Source organism: Indicator indicator, chromosome 6 (genome assembly GCF_027791375.1).
Source record: "Indicator indicator isolate 239-I01 chromosome 6, UM_Iind_1.1, whole genome shotgun sequence".
In the NCBI taxonomy this organism is placed as follows: Eukaryota; Metazoa; Chordata; class Aves; order Piciformes; family Indicatoridae; genus Indicator; species Indicator indicator.
The window spans coordinates 412,705-431,334 of NC_072015.1; the positions used below are offsets into that span (position 1 = coordinate 412,705).

The 18,630-nt window shown below is 47.0% G+C and overlaps 1 protein-coding gene across 1 annotated transcript in view; it reads right to left on the minus strand.

Moving 5' to 3' along the window:
- Positions 1-18,630, minus strand: part of COL15A1 (collagen type XV alpha 1 chain) — a 61,584-nt gene that overhangs the window by 16,587 nt on the left and 26,367 nt on the right. The window contains exons 9-23 of the mRNA XM_054381946.1: positions 17,833-17,928; positions 15,653-15,715; positions 14,643-14,768; positions 13,656-13,718; positions 11,321-11,356; positions 10,677-10,820; positions 7,815-7,850; positions 7,638-7,721; positions 7,321-7,386; positions 6,619-6,654; positions 5,194-5,256; positions 1,949-2,026; positions 1,805-1,840; positions 825-878; positions 685-744 (exon numbers count right to left, since the gene is read on the minus strand). Coding sequence (XP_054237921.1) covers positions 685-744; positions 825-878; positions 1,805-1,840; positions 1,949-2,026; positions 5,194-5,256; positions 6,619-6,654; positions 7,321-7,386; positions 7,638-7,721; positions 7,815-7,850; positions 10,677-10,820; positions 11,321-11,356; positions 13,656-13,718; positions 14,643-14,768; positions 15,653-15,715; positions 17,833-17,928 — 1,041 coding nt within the window. The remainder of the gene's footprint in view (positions 1-684; positions 745-824; positions 879-1,804; positions 1,841-1,948; positions 2,027-5,193; positions 5,257-6,618; positions 6,655-7,320; positions 7,387-7,637; positions 7,722-7,814; positions 7,851-10,676; positions 10,821-11,320; positions 11,357-13,655; positions 13,719-14,642; positions 14,769-15,652; positions 15,716-17,832; positions 17,929-18,630) is intronic.

The window sequence follows — 18,630 nt, forward strand, 5'->3', positions numbered from 1 at the left end:
CTTCATCTCCTTACGCTTGCTTGAAGAGTTTTGTTTGGCCAAGGAAAATAAACCTTGGCACTGCTTGGAGATGTGGAGGAATGGAAAAATCTACTATATTCTGCCAGTGGATAGTCATCTTTTCTGTCATTTCGTTCCAATTAGAATTTGTCTAATTTAGAATCGTAGAATCATTAAGGTTGGAAAAGACCTCTAAGATCATCAAGTCCAACTGTCAGACCAACACCACCATGGCCACCAAACCATGTCCCAAAGTGCCATGGTCACAGGCTTCTTGACCACCTCCAGGGACAGTGACTCCACCACCTCTCCAGGCAGCCTGTTCCAATGCCTGACCACTCTCACACCATGAGGTCATATTAATGACCTGGATCAGGAAGTCTTTGATGGGCAGAAAGAAGTTTCAATCCCAATCTGAACCAGCTACACTACCAGTGACATATGACTGCTGCACCTGGGAGATGACACCAGTGTGCGCATCTGCAAGGGCTGTCCAGAAGGACCCAGAAATTGGCTTGTCAGTGGTTGTTACCAGAAAGGAAAAGTATCAGAAGCATTTAATTATTTCTAGATCATTCTAGATCAGTTTTGAGAGCTGTCAGATTTCCCAGGGAATCCATACAAATGTGATGTAAGATTGGAGCAGGACTTTTCCCCACACAACTTTTGGGCATAGGAACTCACACGAACTGCTTCGCCTCGGTCACCTTTCACACCTCTCAGGCCATTCAGCCCCGGGCGGCCCTGAAACAAGAAGGCACAGGGCAGTGTGTGTCAGCAGCAAGCTCCTCTGCCTTTGCTCCACTTGAGGGGACAACACTTACTGGACGTCCTGGGAAACCAAGCTCTCCTTTAGGTCCAGCATGTCCTGTTGGTCCCTGGACAAAAATTAAAATGTGATTATGGAGAATACATCAAACATATCTTTGAAATGTATTTGATTACTTAAAGTAAGAGGCACATCTCTATAGTTCCATTAAAGGTCACTGTGCTATCTGCAGACAGTGCACAGGTGGCTCAAGGCCCAGACAGGCGAACTCTTTGCTGGCTCAAAAACTGGCTGATAGCTGAGCCCAAGGAGTGGTGGGGAATGGAGTTAAATCCAGTTGGAAGCTGATCACCAGTGGTGTTCCCCAGGGCTCAGTGCTGGGGCCACTTCTCTTTAACATCTTTGTCAATGATCTGGATCGAGGGGATTGAGGCACCCTAAGTAAGTTTGCAGATGGCACCAAGTTGGGTGGCAGTGTTGATCAACTGAAGGTAGGAAGACTCTGCAGAGGGACCTGGACAGCCTGGATCCATGGGCTGAGGTCACCTGTATGAGGTTTAACAAGACCAAGTGCCAGGTCCTGCACTTGGGTCACAGCTCCAGGAAGGCTCCAGGTTTGGGGCAGAGTGGCTGGAAACTGCCAAGCAGAAAAGGACCTGGGGGTGCTGGGTGTGTTGTCACCATCACAGGGTGACAGCAGCTGAAGATGAGGCAGGGTGAGCCAGGTGGGCAAAACAAACCCAGTTCACTCAGAGTCAGGTTCTGTAAGTGTTTTGTTCTGTTTAGGCAGCAATGGGTATCTTTGTGCTACCAGAATTTCAGTTCTGAACCAAGTCAGTAGTTTACAGCAGCACATAGAAACAGCCACCTGCTTTTCTGAAGGGCATTGGCCACCCTGGAGCAGGAATAGTCCTTATCTTCCCTACTGAGAAGGGACAAAAAGCTTAACCAAGCCATCCTTACATTTATTATTATCTGTCAGCCCAAAGCAGAACTACAAAGAAGGGAATGTAGCAACCTCTGGCAATGTCTTACCGAGGGTCCCACCGGTCCTACCATGCCAGCTTCACCCTGTTGAGGACAAAGGTGCACAGAGCAATGAGGAGGAGAACTGCAGTGTCTAGCAGAGGGGGCTGGTAACAGGGCCCCCACCCTTTCTGCAGGACTGCATCAGCTCACCTTCTCCCCTTTTCTTCCCAGCAATTCAGATAAGGATCTGTCAGCAGCCAGGATGGCTCCTGGCTCTCCTTTTTCACCCTGCAATTATCAAAGCTTTTTAGAGTGTTTACAAAGCAGCTCTCAATGAATCACAAGAAGTCAAAACAGAATTAGTGCTGTCTGAAGCATGACAGATTAGTCATGTTGTGATACCAAAACTCAAGTGATTTCATTGTGAGGAGGGTAAAGCTTGGCTCTGTGGGAGGCAAGGGATGATCTTGCTTAAAGCAAAATAAGGCACACTACAATATTCTGCTGCTGCAGTTCTCCCTGAGGTGAATAAATACTAATAGTGAAAAAGAGTTTCAGTTGCTCTCAGTAGAGTATGCAGAATGTGCTATGTTCACAAGAGATCTCTGCCAAAGGCAGATAGGCTACGGCATCTTCTTGGGTACCCCCAGCTTAGGCAGTAGTCAGGATATCTTGCTGGGAATGTAAAATCTTGATAGAACACCAAGTGTCCTGGTTTCACTCTCAGGGAAGCAGGAATCGTTCCCTCTGTATGCCTGGCATGATGCAGCCTCATTGCCTTTAGTGTGGGCCATCTGTGTCAGCAGATTGTGACCCCCTGCATTCCACCTCTCCAAGGGGCAATTCCATGGAATAACAGCATCTTGGCCATGGATTAGCCTTCCCCACTGCCTGCTCATGGTTTTCACTCTGGATATTTCAGGGGATCTTTCCATCTTCTGTCTCAGGCAGCCTGGTGCAAGGCTTTCCTAAGTCTCTGCTGGAGGGACTCTGGCTTGGCACCAACACTTCCATTGCTGATTACAGAGACAGCCCAGGATACAGCACTGCCACTGAGCAGGAGGTGCCACAGTTCAGTTCCTCCTGCAGGTTCTTCAATCTTTGGAGCCATCTCTCTGAGGTTACTTTGGAGTCTACCTAAGACCTGGCTTCACTGATACTATGGACCTGAGGTTGCACCAGAAGCATCTCATGATGCTTAAATAAAGCAGAATGCTCCTGATGTCTGTGCAGCTGCACTGTGGGTCTCAGCTTCATGACTCTTGAGTGTAACCTTGTGCTCACGTCTCAGAAACACTGCTATGCATTGGGGCTACAAAATAGAATGGCTCCAAAGCTTGGAGTTCTTTGTAGTGTGCACAGCAGGAGCCAAAAAAGCCCTTCCCAAACAAAGGAACCCCACAAACCAAGCCAACCCCCCCAAGAGATTTCAAGGTTGAGCTTGGTCATGTTATGCACTCTGTGAACAAAGAGGAATCCTTGTGCCCAAAGGGGCCTGGTGCTTGTGGCCTGAGATGTTCCCTTCTGAGCAATGCTGTGCACATGCAAGCCCATGTCAAACCATAATTAATTATTTCCAAGCCTTTCTATCACTTGTGAGTGAGGTCAGCTGCTTACAAAGACTAAGCTGGAACTGGTTTAGTTTTCCTTTTGTTACCAGTAAGATAGCAGCAACTTAGATAGTCCTCTGCCCTGCTTCCTGCAGCAGGATGAGAAGGGAAAGAGGAACAAAAGCAGCTGCAACGTTTGGAAAGCAGCAGAGTCAGTCCCTAGCCACCTCTCAGCAGTACCACAGAACACTGCTGTGCAGAAACAAGGGCGAGGATCCCAAGGATCTCCTGAAGCCTTACACTGTCTTTGGGAAAGAAGACCTGCGGTTTTCATTCTGTAGGCAAGTCCCTCTGTGCCAAAATAAGGAGAAAAAGAGTAATTACTGGTTTTTTGTTTGTTTAGTTGTTTTTTGCTTGCTTGTTTGTTTTAGTTTGGTGTTTCAGTGAGCATCCCAGAGGGTCAGCACAGACAATTCACTTGTCAGAAGAGGCCACCTCCTGTTCAATGTTTCTGCAAGCTGTGCTAAACAGAGTTTCAGCACTGGGCAGGCCTCAGTGTGAGCTCTCAGGGATTTTCTTTGGCAGTCCTTCAGTCTTGACTCAGTGGTCTGTGTGGCAGTTCAGGCTGGGTGCCTCCTGTTGCTGCCACATGAGCTACACCTCCGGCGTCCCAAGTGTCCACCCACTCAGCTGCACACAGGACACGGCGTGTTTCTCCCCAGAAATCCTGCGTCCTACCAATCCAGCTGCAAGGTCCTTCTCTCTCTCTTTCTTCCCTCTCTGCTCCCGTGGGAGATTCTCTCTTATTGGGTAACAGTGGGGGAGTATCTCAAGGCCTCTTAGGCCTGTCTAGGCCTAATGCCAGGAGGAGAAAGGAGGAGGGGAGGGGGCAGTCTCAGACCTGGCCAGCCTGACACCAGCCTAGAAGTGGGGAGCGAGGAAAGAGCCCTGGGGGTTTTGGGTAGACCCTCAGGTGGGAAAAGGGAAGAGTTGGGAGGCATTTGGGTGTTGTGTAAGGGACTCTACGCTTTGGGATGTTCTCGTCACCATGCTTTGTAGTTTTTTGTAGTTTCACCAATTGCTTTTCCATTTAAACTTTCCATCGCTCTCCAATCCGTTTGTGTGAGTGTCATTCTTTTGTCTCTCTTGGGGCAAGAGAGGATCTGTCTGGCCTCAAACCAGCACAACTGTTCATGTAAATAAGCCCTTGCTTACCCCTGCTTCTGTAGAAACCAAGGTCACTGCTAAATCTGTGTACCACACTGGGGTGCCATGGAGAGGTGGCTCCTGCAGGGAGGAGTGGGCAGGACAGGTGACCCTAAAGTGACCAACAAGGGATTCTATTCCATATCTGTCATCTGGAGGAGAAAGCTGAGGGGTCACTAGGGTCCAGCCCCTTCTTCAGTGGCCAGGGTCCGAGGGGGACTCTGTCCCTTCTGCTTTCTGTCACCATTCATGCCTTCCTGAATCTGGTTTCAGAATACAGCTCCTGAACCTGGATAGATCTGCCACTGAGTCCAGCCTAGGGCTTCCCCAGTGTCTGCCCCAGCATTAGTGGTGAAAATGGTGACATCAGTGCCGACAATGGTGACATCAGTGCCATGAGGGCTGGGTTCCATATTGGTTTGTAACTATTTATATCTCTTTCATTTTGTTGTTTTTTTCATTGAAGCTATTTTAGTTTTCCTTTCCAGTTGAGAAGTCTCTCTCCATTATCCCTTTCTCTTCCCTCCTGGGAAGGGAGAGGGGTTCATAGGGAGCATGTCCTAGGGGCTAGCCCAACCCTAACTCTTGGCACATCCCAATCCCTAGTAAAATCAGAACCACAAAATGTCCAATGTTACCAAGTATTTGTCACCCAGCACACTCTGCAGCAAGCGCTTTTCCCTTTGCATTGTCTCTTACCTGTTGTCCTTTGGGTCCTTGTGGTCCAGGCATCCCAGTGTCACCCTTCGGTCCTCGCAGGCCCTAAGCAAAACCAAGCCCGTGAATCCCTGGTGAGATCTGCTGAGGACAAGGAGCTAGGCCACGTCACTAAACGTAAGCTTAAATGGCTGGAAAACTTGAATCACTCTGCTTGCAACCCAGGAGCTCTTGCACAGGCTGCAGTGCTACCTGAATTGCAGTGTTCCCTGAGCCAAGAAGCGTGCAGGGACAGCCTGCTCAGAGAACAGCACCTGCTGTTCAGCACTGCAGGTGATGCACACAGCCACAAACAGAAAAGGCAAACTTAGTAAGAGTGGAGCCTAAAGCTCTCCAGTTCCTCCCTACTCTGTTCTCTCTCCCTCCGTGAGCATTCAACCAGTCAGAGAATTTCTGAAGCTACATTTCTAGCAGTACTTGAAAAAATATTTATCTGACACAGAGATTATAGATTTGAACATGAGGTAATTTCTGTGTTTGTTCTGCAAGGAAGGTGTCCCTATCCCATGGCATTTTTGGTTTTGGAATTGGTAAGTGCATTCAGAAGCTTTTTTTTTTGAACTAAATACATATCTATGTGACTCTTGCATTAGTGAAGAGATTAAGGCCTGGATTTTCATGTAGAAATTCTGTGAGTGACAGAGAGCCTAGGTCAGTGTATCACTTCCTACAATTTATCAGCTTTTTTTCAAAGGAAAAATATTTTTCAGGAGGTTTTCTGCTCATTCTTTGACTTCCAATGCACCCAGGACTTAGTGAAGAACTTTCTATAGCATTTTGGGCAGTGTGCCAGCATTTGTAAATGCCATTTGTCAGCTTTCTGAGCTTTCTTCTTAGATACTCTCAGGCAATATAAAGGGTTCTCAGACCATATGCACACATCTGGTCTGTGAAAAAAATCACAAGGGGAAAGAATCCATCCCATGATAGGGGATTGACAGACACTAGGATCTTGCCTGCGAGGTGACACACTGGGAAGCTGTTACAAAAAAAAAGGGATGTTTGTTAAAGAGTGAAATAAGAAGGGTTACCCCTCCCAGAGCTTTGCTGTGCTCTGCAATGGTGATCAAACCCAGCCTGAAGGATAATGCAATTACATCTACAGATGGGGAGAACTTCTGGGAGGCCACTTGGTCCACTTGTCACTTCTGGAACAGATCTTTTCCTTAGGTGGTGATTTTTTACCTGAATCAATTTCATTTAGGTTTAAACTACAGCACTGATTGTGAGACTAGCAGAAGAAGGAGCTGAGCATGCTAGAGTGCAGCTCATCTCTGGCAGAGGGAATGTCTACCATAGTTGCTCATCCCACAACGACCTACCCATAAGAAAAACCTGTCAGACCTTGTGTACATTCTGGAAACCACCACTGGAAAAACATTAAGCTGTATTGAACATCATACTTACAGGAAGTCCTGGCAGACCTGGCTTGCCCTCTGGCCCCTGCAATATCCAAAAAAGCCAACTCTTACAAAGAGAGGTTACAGACTGGCAAAGCAGAGCAGGCATGGTCCACGAGCTGTGCTGTTGTGAGAACCTTGTCCCCTAGGACTTGAATGGCAGCTGCCTTCAGGAACAGCTCACACAAGAGGGTCCATCCTATCCTGGGATCCTGTCAAGTCCAGGGACTGGGAGAATCATGTCTTTGGGAACATCAGCACACTCTTCCATAAAAGCTGTTGGGGTGTGGGCACAGCTGGATGCACCCATGGCATGTCATCCTGCCATGTAAGAAGTGGAATAGAGGTGTGCTAGGCTACAGATACAGGTTAGAAGCTGTCTGGAGAAGGGCAGACTGAGAATGGATCTTCCCAATGCATATAAATATCTAAAAAGTGACAAGGGGCAGGGGGCACAAATTTGAACCCAGAAGGTTTCACCAGAGCTTAGGGAAAAACTTCTTTGGTGTGAGGGTGCCGGGACGCTGGAGCAGGCTGCCCAGAAAGGCTGTGGAGTCTCCTTCTCTGGAGAGCTTCCAACCCCTCCTGGACATTGCAGGGTTGGAACTGGATGATCTCCAAAGGCCCTTTCCAACCCACACCATTCTGTGATCCTTAGAAGGAGACTCTGAAGAGAGAAGCAGTCTGAAGATCTGCAGCACATACTCACCACAGGCCCAACCAGTCCTTGGATCATGGAGAAGTTGAAAATTCCATCTGTGTGGTTGAGTAGCAGCTAAAAGAGTGGTTAAGGAACAGATTAATTCCATACCAAATTGATTTTCTAGGGCACATTTTTAGGAATGTATAGACTGTCTGTAACCTCCCTTTACAGCTTTCAGAGCAAATGTGTTTGATACGGAGAGTTTTTTTGTTTAAAGAGTAGAAAGGACCTGAACATCAGCAGCAGAGATGCAAGTTTGTTCACAGCTTGTGCCTCTTCTCTGCAAAATGAGTTATGGAGACTTCAATGCTTGACGAGCTTACCTCAGGTATTGCTATGATCGGTCCTGGGGGGCCTGGGGGCCCAGGCAGTCCCACAATACTGTTCCCATCCTGTCCTGGCTCACCCTGTTTCAAAAATATTGCAAATAGAAAGCTGTTTACTGAGCACTACCTTTTACACAGGTTTCTCAGAAAGGAGGAAATCCACATAAAGCTTACCTGAGGTCCTGGGTCACCTTTCTCCCCCTTTGGGCCCTGCATGCGATTCAAAAAAATAAGCAAAAGTGATTTAAAAGGTAGAGATGGTGACAAAGTGCTGCTTCTGGCTTCAGCAAAAGCACACAGCAAAATGTGGGTGCAGGGTGAGCCGTCCCCAGCCCCCTCCAGCTGTAGATGAGGCCCTGCTGGTTTCAGCTCAACCCTTCAATCGATTTCACCAATTGATTTCCTAACAGAACTTCATCTGTAAGAGAAGATCCAGGGTAAGTAGGAAGTTTTACTGCAAACCCCACACCCAGATACACCCTCCTCTCTAACTGCCTCTGTATGTTAGCAATCTCACTGCTCAAATGAAAGGGCTAAGGTCTTTCTCGATCTGAGGTCTCCAGAGGTAGGTTAGCTATTTCTAAACAGCATTGCAGTCACTCCACTAGCAACACGTGTGTGTTTGAAGTGCATCTGGCACACCAGCCACAGTCATTACTGGAGCAGGGACCACAGAACAAAACACCTGCATGCATAATAATGAGGAAAACAATACACAGGCTCAAACAGACCAAGGAGAAGAGTCAGGCAACTGTCCTGTGTAACAATGGCTTGAGCCACCACACTGACAAACACCTGTGTGAAAAAAGGCCACACTCAGATCACGTGCAGCAGATGGGATGTATGGCAAGCAGAGCCCTGCTCCATTGCTGGACTGTTGTAGGTAAACAGGCAGATGCTGCTGGGAGGCTTGAAAGCACTCAGCAAGCTGCAGATTCACCATTGCACAGCTGGGGTCATGTCCCTCCTTTTGGGGGCCAGGGTGGGAGGCAGTGAGTTACAGGTTGGCTCAAGTGCTTTCCTGCAACTTTACTTGAGACTGAACATGACTCAGATTTTCATTTTTCTCCTGCACTAGCTATTAGTGTGTCAGCTCTCAGCAGAAAATCTGATGATGCTCTGCATTGCTTGTTTAACCAAACACTTGCTAGCTGGAGTGAACCACAAGCTGTGTTTCTGTGTCCTTCCTTCCCTTGCCTTAATGCTGCCAATGCCTGCTCCCCTTCAGAAAGTGCTGTATGGAACACACCATTGCTCCTGACAGCTGCATGTTTTAATGGGTTTACCAGGTACCTTCTGCAGCTCAAACTGTTCCTTTGGCAAGCACGAGTGCCAGCAAACCCCATGCCGTTTGGTTTCTGCACAGAGCTGATCGCAGATGCTAACGAGTGCTAACATGAACGCTTTGCAGGAGCAGCCTCACAGCAACAAACAAATTGCCAACAAAAAGGTAATTTTGTCCTAACTGGCAGACCACAGTGATGCCTTAACAGAAGGCTGGGCTGGGCATCCAAAAGATCAGCTATAACTAGCAAGCCTCTTAACAGCAGGGAAATGACAATTGTGCCAGTTCTTCTTGGACTAAATTAAATCAAAGATGAACCCAGACAAGATATTGCTGCAGTTGGAGCTGAGATCCTTCTGTCTTTGTGTCCACAGAAGTGGGGGGTTCCAGTTCTCACTCCTTCTTCTCATCTGCTAGCTCTACACCTCTGACACATATATCAGAAGTGGCAATGTGGTCCTAAGTAGCTACCTGAAGGGGAACTCTTTGCTGGCATAAAGAGGCAAAGCTAGTTCCACTTAACATGGTGTGGATGGGGGAGAGTGGAGATCTCTGGATCCTTAAGGGTCAGGGAAGATGACTGAAAGGCAGAGAGGTGGTTAGCGTGTGCTGAAACTCAGGCCAGATTTAGGATGAAGATGTGGCTTACCAGTAGTCCTTTTCTCATTCTGAAACAAGTACATTTTTGTTCAGGGGAGGCTGGGCCAGCCTTTTGGTTGTGCCTAAGTGAATGAAGGAGTGTTTGTATGCTTAGGCTTCATGCTGCCCCTTGTTAGCAACTGCAGTGGTGCAAGTAAGAGCTTGTGAACTGCTGGAGAGACTTCTCCATCCCCTGAAATCTTTTGGCATCAGTGAGACCATTAACCAGTAGTGTAAGCAGTGCAATATTATCTAGTCAGACACCAGAAATCAGAACATGCCTAACAAAAAAATGTCTGGTGTAGATCCTAGGAGAGAGGTGTGAGCAAACTACTGTCACACACCACCTATTCTCTGAAGCAGTTCTACAGGTGGCCATCAAACATTGCTTACTCCTCTGATGAGACAGCCCCCAGTTTCTGTGCAAACTTGTGTCATGTCTGGTGACATAAAAAATGAAAGGTCTGGAAAGACTTTCCTGACCCAAACAGCTAAATTAGAAATGAAAAATGCATGGGAAAAGTGAAAAAGGGATGACTCCTGTATGTGAATATTGCTGCAGGGAATTTGTCAATGTCTCCTCACAAAGGTGCTAATATGGCAGCCCTGGCTCTTGAACCCGAGGGTGTTCCCTCTGCCCTTCTGTCCTGCCAAACCATTTCTGCTCCCCAAAACTCATCAAAATGAACACTTCTCATGTAAAACTCAGCTTGGAGTGGTCAGGTCTGTTGTTTCAAAGTGCGACAGGCACTGTTCTCAGAAGTTGAAAGAGCAGCATCTGCCATTTGGGTTTTTTTAAGAACTTTGGACTCCTGCGTGGAGCAGACCATGGGGCCAGAGAGGTCCAACAGCTGTCTCTGCATTTACACCTTACAGAAGTGATATGGCTAAACAGAACTCATGGCCTAAGGAATGACAGTGCAGCAAGAGTCATAGCTCCAGAGGAACCTGCAGCTTGACTTGAAAGGATACTGTCGGGTCTTTACCTGCATTTAGATAATTTCTTTCAATTACTTACATCTTCAGGTGGTTGTTAATATTTAGGTGATCACAGTCTCTTCTCTGAAGGAAGCAGATCCGTAACTACAACAAACCCCACAACAGCAAAGTACCTCAAATCCCGAACTGTAGCTTGGTCCTGGGGGTCCAGGGGGCCCCGGGGGCCCAGGGGGTCCTTGTGGTCCAGGTTTCCCAGGAGATCCAGCAGCACCAGCTTCTCCTTTGGGTCCTACTGATCCAGTGACTCCAGCATCACCCTAAAACAAGAGCTCAGACTATTGGTGTGCTGAAGGTGTATAAGGAGATTCAAGTCAGTAGAATCCTAGAATGGCTTGGGGTTGGAAGGGGCCTTAAAAATCCTCTAGTTCCAACCTGCCTGCCACAGGCAGGGACATCTACCACTAGACCAGGCTACTAAAAGCCCCATCCAACCTGACCTTGAACATCTCTAGGGAAGGAGCATCCCTCTGACCATGTTCATGGTGCTCAAGAAGGTCCATGTCTTCCTTATGCTGGGGGCCCCAGAGCTGAGCACAGTACTCCAGGTGGGGTCTCACGAGAGCCATGCAGAGGAAAGAATTACCTCCATCACCCCCCCAGACACCCTCCTTAGGGAAGCACTTCAGCCAGCTGAGAAGCCGAGGTTGATGGCTTTGTTAGGCTGCACAATAGTAAACTTTGAGGCTTGTCAGTCCCCTTCAGCGCTGTGCTTTGTTATGGGGACACTGCTACCCTGCAAAGACACTGCCTGCTTTACCTTCAGACCCAAAGAACCAGGAAGACCTTGATCACCCTGTAAGAGAAAACCAACCCTAATTACTTACAGTAAGAGAGTTAGGCAGCAAACAGACGGATGGCATTTGGCTTAAGCAAAATCCCCACAGATTTCTGTGCTGTTTCATTTGGTGTAACAATGTCCTTTACATGAAACATTAGACATCTTGGTTAAAAGGAAAGCAATCTGTACTCAGGAGTTGAAACAACAAGTGAGGAGCTCTGGTCTGGTATGCAGACAGGATACAATCTTGGATTTCAATTATGGCTCAAGAATTTAAAGGTATAAAGCACACAGAATTAAGCACTGCAAGTCATATCCTCATGCTTCTGAACTTCGATGCCAAAACTCCCATGGGATACAATGGAAGTCAAAACTGATCCCACACAAACATACAGGAGAATCATGGAATCACTCTGGTTGGAAGAGACCCTTCAGATCATCTAGTCCAGCTCTTAATCCAGCACTGCCAGGTCACCCCTAAACCATGTCTCTCAGCACCACAGCTACACCTGCTTTGAATCCTGCCAGGGATGGCGACTCCACCACTGCCCTGGGTGGCCTGTTCCAGGGCTTGACAACCCTTTCAGGGAAGAAATTTAAAACAGCTGCATAGATGATCACAGTGACCATGTAAGGCAGCAAGACTGTGCTGAGCACTGCTGTTATAATCCAGATATGCAAATGAGTACAAAGGAGCCTGGGGATGTGGAATTTCCCTTTGGCTTTCTCAGGAAAGCAAAGGACAAATGAGAAAGAGGGGGCTGGATAAACATAATCAGAAGGAATTATTTAGGCAGGAAAGGCAGAAATCCTATCTTTCTGCCAGGCACTCACACAGAGGTAGCTACAGCACAGCAGCAAAGCAGCAGAGGTGGGAGCACAAAGGCAAGGATCTAACCTACTTGTTAAAACTCAGGTTTGGAAAGAGGTGATAAATGTTATGGTGCTGCAGAAGATCATTCCTCTCCACTTTTTGGCACCGAAAAACCAGGAACAACTGCCATTAGGAAAAAGGTGATGGAAAAAGCCAATCAAGGACAGAGGAGCAAAGTTGCAGGCCAGTTCTGAGGAGCAGGAGTGGTAGTGAAGGTGTACAGAAGCTGCATGTTTGAGTGTGGTGGATCTGACAGCTTTCCGGAAGTCCAACTGTTACTGCAAACAAAGACATCACAACATCTGCTTTCAAACCTGCCTCTTCCAATGCAGGTGAATACAAGACTGCAGAGACCAGGGCATCTTGGGAGGTAAAAGCAGAGCCTTCAGTCTAGGGCACTGCTCCAAACAAGTGATGTGCTGACTAATATGGATTTAAGGCTTGTCTGCAGTAATCAAGCCAACAGACTTACTAGACCTCATTCAAGGATTATAATTGTATCTTTATAGCTGTTGGCCATGCCTTTGTCTCTTTTTATTTTTGCCAGATTAAATGGTTTGAGTTCCTTCAGCTTCTCCTCACTGGTCATGTACTCAAGGCCATCTCCGTATCTCTCTGCAGCACCATCCCTGTCTTCAGCACAACCTTCTTGAAGTGGGGTGCACAAAACCCACCCTGGATGCAGTAATTTAGGGAAACTTAAAGAGTGGCAATTTTGCATCAGGCAGGTTTTGGTTCTGTGACAACAGCAGGCAATCTGTCTGCTGGATGCTATGATCCTTTAGATGTCATCTGCTCACTTTTCAGCTGCATGTTCCCTACTCCTCCCCATTTGCTGGCCACAGTGCTCCATCGATCATGCATGAAGCCAACCAGTGCAGCAAGCCAACACAAAACTCAGTAACAACCCTTAGGATGCTGGAACGTCTCACCAAGGGGTGAGTGAGAGCTGCAGCTGTCACGAGGGTGTGGGTGGGATCCTGCAGCTGTGGGCAGCACCAGTGAAACCAGCAGCAGTTAGGCAAACACAGGCTGCTGCAGAAGCATACAAAATTGTTGTGTCAGTGGCCCACAGAACCCAAACTGAAGCAATTCCAGTTGCCCTGGTGTGCCCTACATGTGCCAGGCGAGCACCTCCCGCAGGAAGCATGCACCAGCCTGTGCCAGACTGCACTAGCATGAGCCCAGTCATGGCTGGATTTCAGCTGGTGAATCACAGCTGCTATTGCATGCTGCAAAACATGAAACCCAGCAGGGGATTCTGGATTTCTGGTTATGCTTTTGGAGATGTGTTCTAATAAAGCATCAGCAGCTGGATACAGTTTAAAATGCTGAAGTCAGCCAAAACTGTGTTGCAGGGGCAACTATTTATGATGTTGGCAGCCTAAAGTTGACAAAGATTTTCTGCTGGAGTAGGAGCAAGGCAGACACGACACTTACCTTCTCTCCCTTCCGTCCTGGTGGGCCCACCACTCCGTCAAGGCCAGGAGGACCTTGAGGACCCTGTAGAGGACAGTAAATCTAAAGCAGGTTCCACTTGGGGGTCCTCTTCCTAGCACAAGCATGCAGCTATTTTGGACCACAGACTAATCTGTAGCACCAGGCCAACATTTGTGTTTCTTGTTCTCTGAGAGTGTATCAAACCCCAATTTAACTATATTTTAATAGAAAGCTACATCAAACAGGCACAAAATAATTAAACCCAGCACAAACCAGCACAACAGAAACACAATGTTAGCAAGCAAAAGAATGGTGCTACCTGAGTAGGTTTTGGATAACACTACTACAGGAGTGTTACTAAGCAAAAACTTGTGATGCTCACACTTTCTTGCAGCATAAACCTTATCTAGTCCTGAGAAGAACTGCCACTAGCAGATGGTTGATAGGCAACCAGGGAACCATTTTAATAGATACTCTTCTGGAGAGGATTCTCAGAGCTGATCAATGCTAATTTTTTTTTTTCACTGAAAAAAAAATCTGTTACAGAGAACTTATTAACAAATAGGTAATGCCTGAACTCATAGCAACTTATTTTACAGCAGGACTGTATTTCACATGTCCACAGGAATAAGTGTGTCTACTTAGCCAAAGAAAAAGGGGGTTCCTGAAAGCAAAATTCAGTTTATGCTAAAAATTCCCTGCAGATTATGTAAGTAAAAATAATCCTTAGCCTCATTCAGTGGTGGCGAATGCATCCTTCCTTTTTCTCTTTTCTGGCACAGCACACATCCTGCTGTGGAGTAATGTGCTTTGGCTAACTAGACATTTATTTGATTTCATTCTTTGGTAAGAAATGGGCATAAAATCCAAGCTCTTCAATTAAAAACACTCTGCAGTATTATTAAGAATGATACAGACTGCAAGCCTTAGCAATTAGTGTTGTAGAACAGAAAGGACATCAATGTCTGTGCACAAATGGGTACTCACTTCAGGACCTGGCTTCCCAGAAGCTCCAACTTTCCCTGGTGACCCAGCAGGTCCTACACCTGAACTGGGTGCTGGCTTTCCTGGAATGCCAGGCAGTCCTGGGGGTCCTGGTGGCCCAGGAAGACCCTAGATAAATCATGAGCCTTGTTAGAAATGGCCTTAGCCAGGTGCATGCATGGAACAGGAAAAGATGATGCAGACTGTTCAGGTTCATGAAACTCAGCTTGGGTTCCCACCCAGCTCCTGCTTTGTCAAGAATCAATTTTAGTTTCACAGATACCCTCCTTACACAGGGTCACACTGACCTCCTCCATCCTTGCTCTCTGAGTTGTACCTCCTCATGGCATGCAACAGCAAGCAGGAAGTTAAACACAAAAAAATTCTGTGTCAGTTCTCTGTAACCCAGTAAAGACCTTTAAGCTAGTCCAATGACAGATCCAATGCTTTGCAACTTAAGCAAAGTGAAGCCAAAGGATCGCCAAACAGAGGGAAGTTGTGCTGGAGAACTGAGAGTTTGTACTTGTACTTGTGGCCAAAAGCTGACTGTGCTTAGTGCAGTCAAAATGGTCTCTGCTCCAAAGATCTATCCTGCATGGGCAGGAGCAGATCTCATTTGTTTTCTTCAGTTCACACAGATCTGGTACTTTAGGATGAGCAGTTTCCAAGTATTTCCTCTCATGTGCAAGTCTGTCCTCCTTACTGTCTGCATTAGCAGGCAAGCACAGACACTCTGGAATTGTGGGGCTCTCACTGTAAGGCAGAAACTCTAGTTCTGATCTGGGGTCACCTGCAGGATTCTGTTAGGAAGATGGTGAGCCTGGATTTTCAGAGCAGAGCCTTCTGCAGGGAGCCATTCCAAGCACTCAGCTGTCTCATTGACTACAGAGAACGTCTAAGGAGGCTTGTCTCCTAAATTAGGCAAGATAACCAACTTCCAGCATGTGGCAATAGAGCCATTTGGGAATAAAACATTCAGGAGGAAGAAGAAATAAAAATCAGTATGTACTTACTCTTAAAATCTCAGTCTCTCCATCAGTGTCTCCAGAACCTGATTCTTCAGATTCCAATTTATTCTGAAATGAGGAGAATGCCATTTTTAAATACTGCCCCTAAAGATGATAGATGAAAATACCACTTGCCAGTTACTGCAGATCCAGTGAGAGCCAAAGGCTTTGCAGCAGACTGTCACTGGTGACATACATGAGAACACAACAAAAACATCTCAGCCATGTCCCAGGGCACTCCCCACAGAAGCTCGGTAGTGACAGCAGCTCTGCAGGGCACATAGCTGCTCTGTGACTGTTCAAGGAGCAGCATCTCAGACAAGGGCTAACTTTGGAAGGATATCTGTCAGCATTAGGAACATCCCAAGGTGCACATCTAACAACCAGCCACTGTTTTCTGGAACATGGCTCTTGTTCAAAAGCCAAAATGTGAAGTTCCCACAACTGGGATCCAAGAAGGCATTTTATAAGGGAAGGCATTTTCTAAAATATTTTGTCACAAAAGCAGTTTGGGTCTAGTGTCACAAGTTAGTTGCACTCATCTGTAAGACAGTTTCACGGATTCAAAGCCTCCTCAGATTCCAACCACTTTCTCATATCATGCAGCTTATAGTGCAAACTACAGCCAGCATGCACACAATCCAATCATTCCTTTAAACCCCTAAAGAAAAGGAAGTCTTCTCCATGGAAATTTTGTCATGATTTGTCTGAATAGTGTATGTGGCAGGTGAGGTGAAGTCCAGTTACCCTTTTTAGTTTGGTTGGTTTACGTTATAGAACTTGCTGTAAGCATTTTAACAGAACTCATGATTGTCAAAATGGAATGGAATAAACCAAGATGTTCAACAAACAAAGCTGCCAGCTAGAATTGTGACTTTCCTACATGTGTGAGTTCCATCACATTTACAATGAGATAATGGCAACTCATATATGAAATAAAAAAATTAGCTGCAGGTTCCCATTGCAAGCCCTTGATGAGTTTCAGAGCTGTGTATGCTTGGTAGACTACAGCCCCAAGGACTCAGAGGCCGAGTGCCTGAATCAGTTATCATAGCACCACAGCTAATGTCCAAAAGCCCAGGAGTCAGGGATACTTTCCCTATGCACCGAGACTTCTTTCACTTCACTCCAGAACAAAAGGCCTTAAAACTTGCTGTCACAGACAAGAAAGGAAGGGTGGTGCAGGACCTGATAGTCACTGGGGTAGCTAGGGAATTGGCCTGTGGGTTGGGAAAGCTTCTGGGGTGGAGCACTTTGTCCTAATGACCTGGAGCTGTCTTACTGGATTCTTGAAGTCAGTGTCAGTGAGGGCTCTGCAGGGGGACCTGTCCAGGTCGAATCAATGGGCCAAGGTCAGTTGTATAAGGTTCAACCAGGCCAAGTGCTGGCTCCTGCCCTTGGGTCACAACAACCCCATTAATGCTCCATGCTGGGGGCAGAGTAGCTAGAAAATGCCCAGCAGAAAAGGCCCTGGAGGGGATGGTTGAAAGCAGCTGAAGATGAGCCAGCAGTGCCCAGACGGGCAAGAAGGGCACCAGCAACCTGGCCTGGATCAGCAATGGTGTGGGCAGCAGGAGTGGGGAAGTGATTGTGCCCTTGTGCTGGGCACTGGTGAGGCCACATTTCTAATCCTGGGTTCAGTTTTGGAGCCCTTCACTCCAAGAAGGACATTTAGCTGCTGGAGTGTGTCTAGAGTAGGGCAACTGAGAGGGTGACTCCATCTCCAGAGTAATTCAAAACCTGCCTGGACCTGTCCTGTGAAGCCTGCTCTAGGCAAACCAGCTCTGGCAGGGGGAGGATAAGATGATCTCCAGAGGTCCCTTCCAACCCCTACTATTCTGTGACTTACTGACAGCAAACACAAGTGACCCTCAAACTCCTTCTGTCTTCAGCAGCTCAGATTTGTCATGCTCAGTGTTTGTCTCTTGCACTCCCTCACGCACTGCTCTTGTGCTGCAGAGCACGCACATTAGCTGTCTTTTGAAAACGTGAGCCCCAGAGGTTTGTGTAGATGGCAGCACTCACAGGATTCAGCCAGACATTTGTTTGCACTTCTGCAGCAGTGTTTTGGAGGACATATTTATCTCTGTGGCCGTCAGGCAACTTTTCCAGAGGAAATCTCCTGTTTATTTCCATATTCCTCCATGCCAAGCCCAGCTCATTGACAGACAACTCCCAATACTCACTAATCCTCTGGAAGGACCAGATGGTCCTGTGGGTCCTGGTAGCCCGGGGCGTCCTGGCAGTCCAGGGGGTCCTGGCAGTCCCGCACCAGGATCACCCTAAACCAGGAATGAAGATAAATCAGCAAGGATTTACAAATGCAGAGCAGGTTGTTTCAGCAGTAGCTGCAGCCTGTGTGGATTTCTAGTCAGAAGGCACTGGGACATGTTGCCCAGGGAGGCAGTGGAGTCAGTGGTACTCAATAAGTAAATATCTTCATTTTATTGCTACATCTGTGTTGTTTTTTCTACTATCACCATGTTATAATTATTCTTCCACGTACTGACCTTTATCTCCTGCCAAAACCATGAAAGGCACTGCTCATAATTAGTACAATGTCTTCTTTGGCTTTCTTGAATCATCTCAGGTTTTGCTGAGGCTAGTTTGAAGTGCTGCTGCTCAAGATAAAAGCTCGGCTTTCCCTGTATCAATGCTTCAATGTAGCACAGACTACAACCCATCCATCCTGGCACGGCAGAGCTGCAAGGTGTGACCTTCCCACCTGGCACCCAGAGGAGAGAGAGCAGCTGGTGGCACTGAGCTTTTCTCCCAGAGACATCACTGACATTGTTAACCAACCTCCACAGATTTCTGCTTGATCCTCTAACCTTCCAGTTTGTTATCTGGGCTCAGGAACATTTGAATCATGTTTTCTAAATTCGTGTATTCAGTCGGGTAGCAGGAAACACTGCATTTTACCTGCCTCTTGGTCACTTGCTCTTTATGCTTGAGAATTCATTAGATAAATGCACTCATTCATT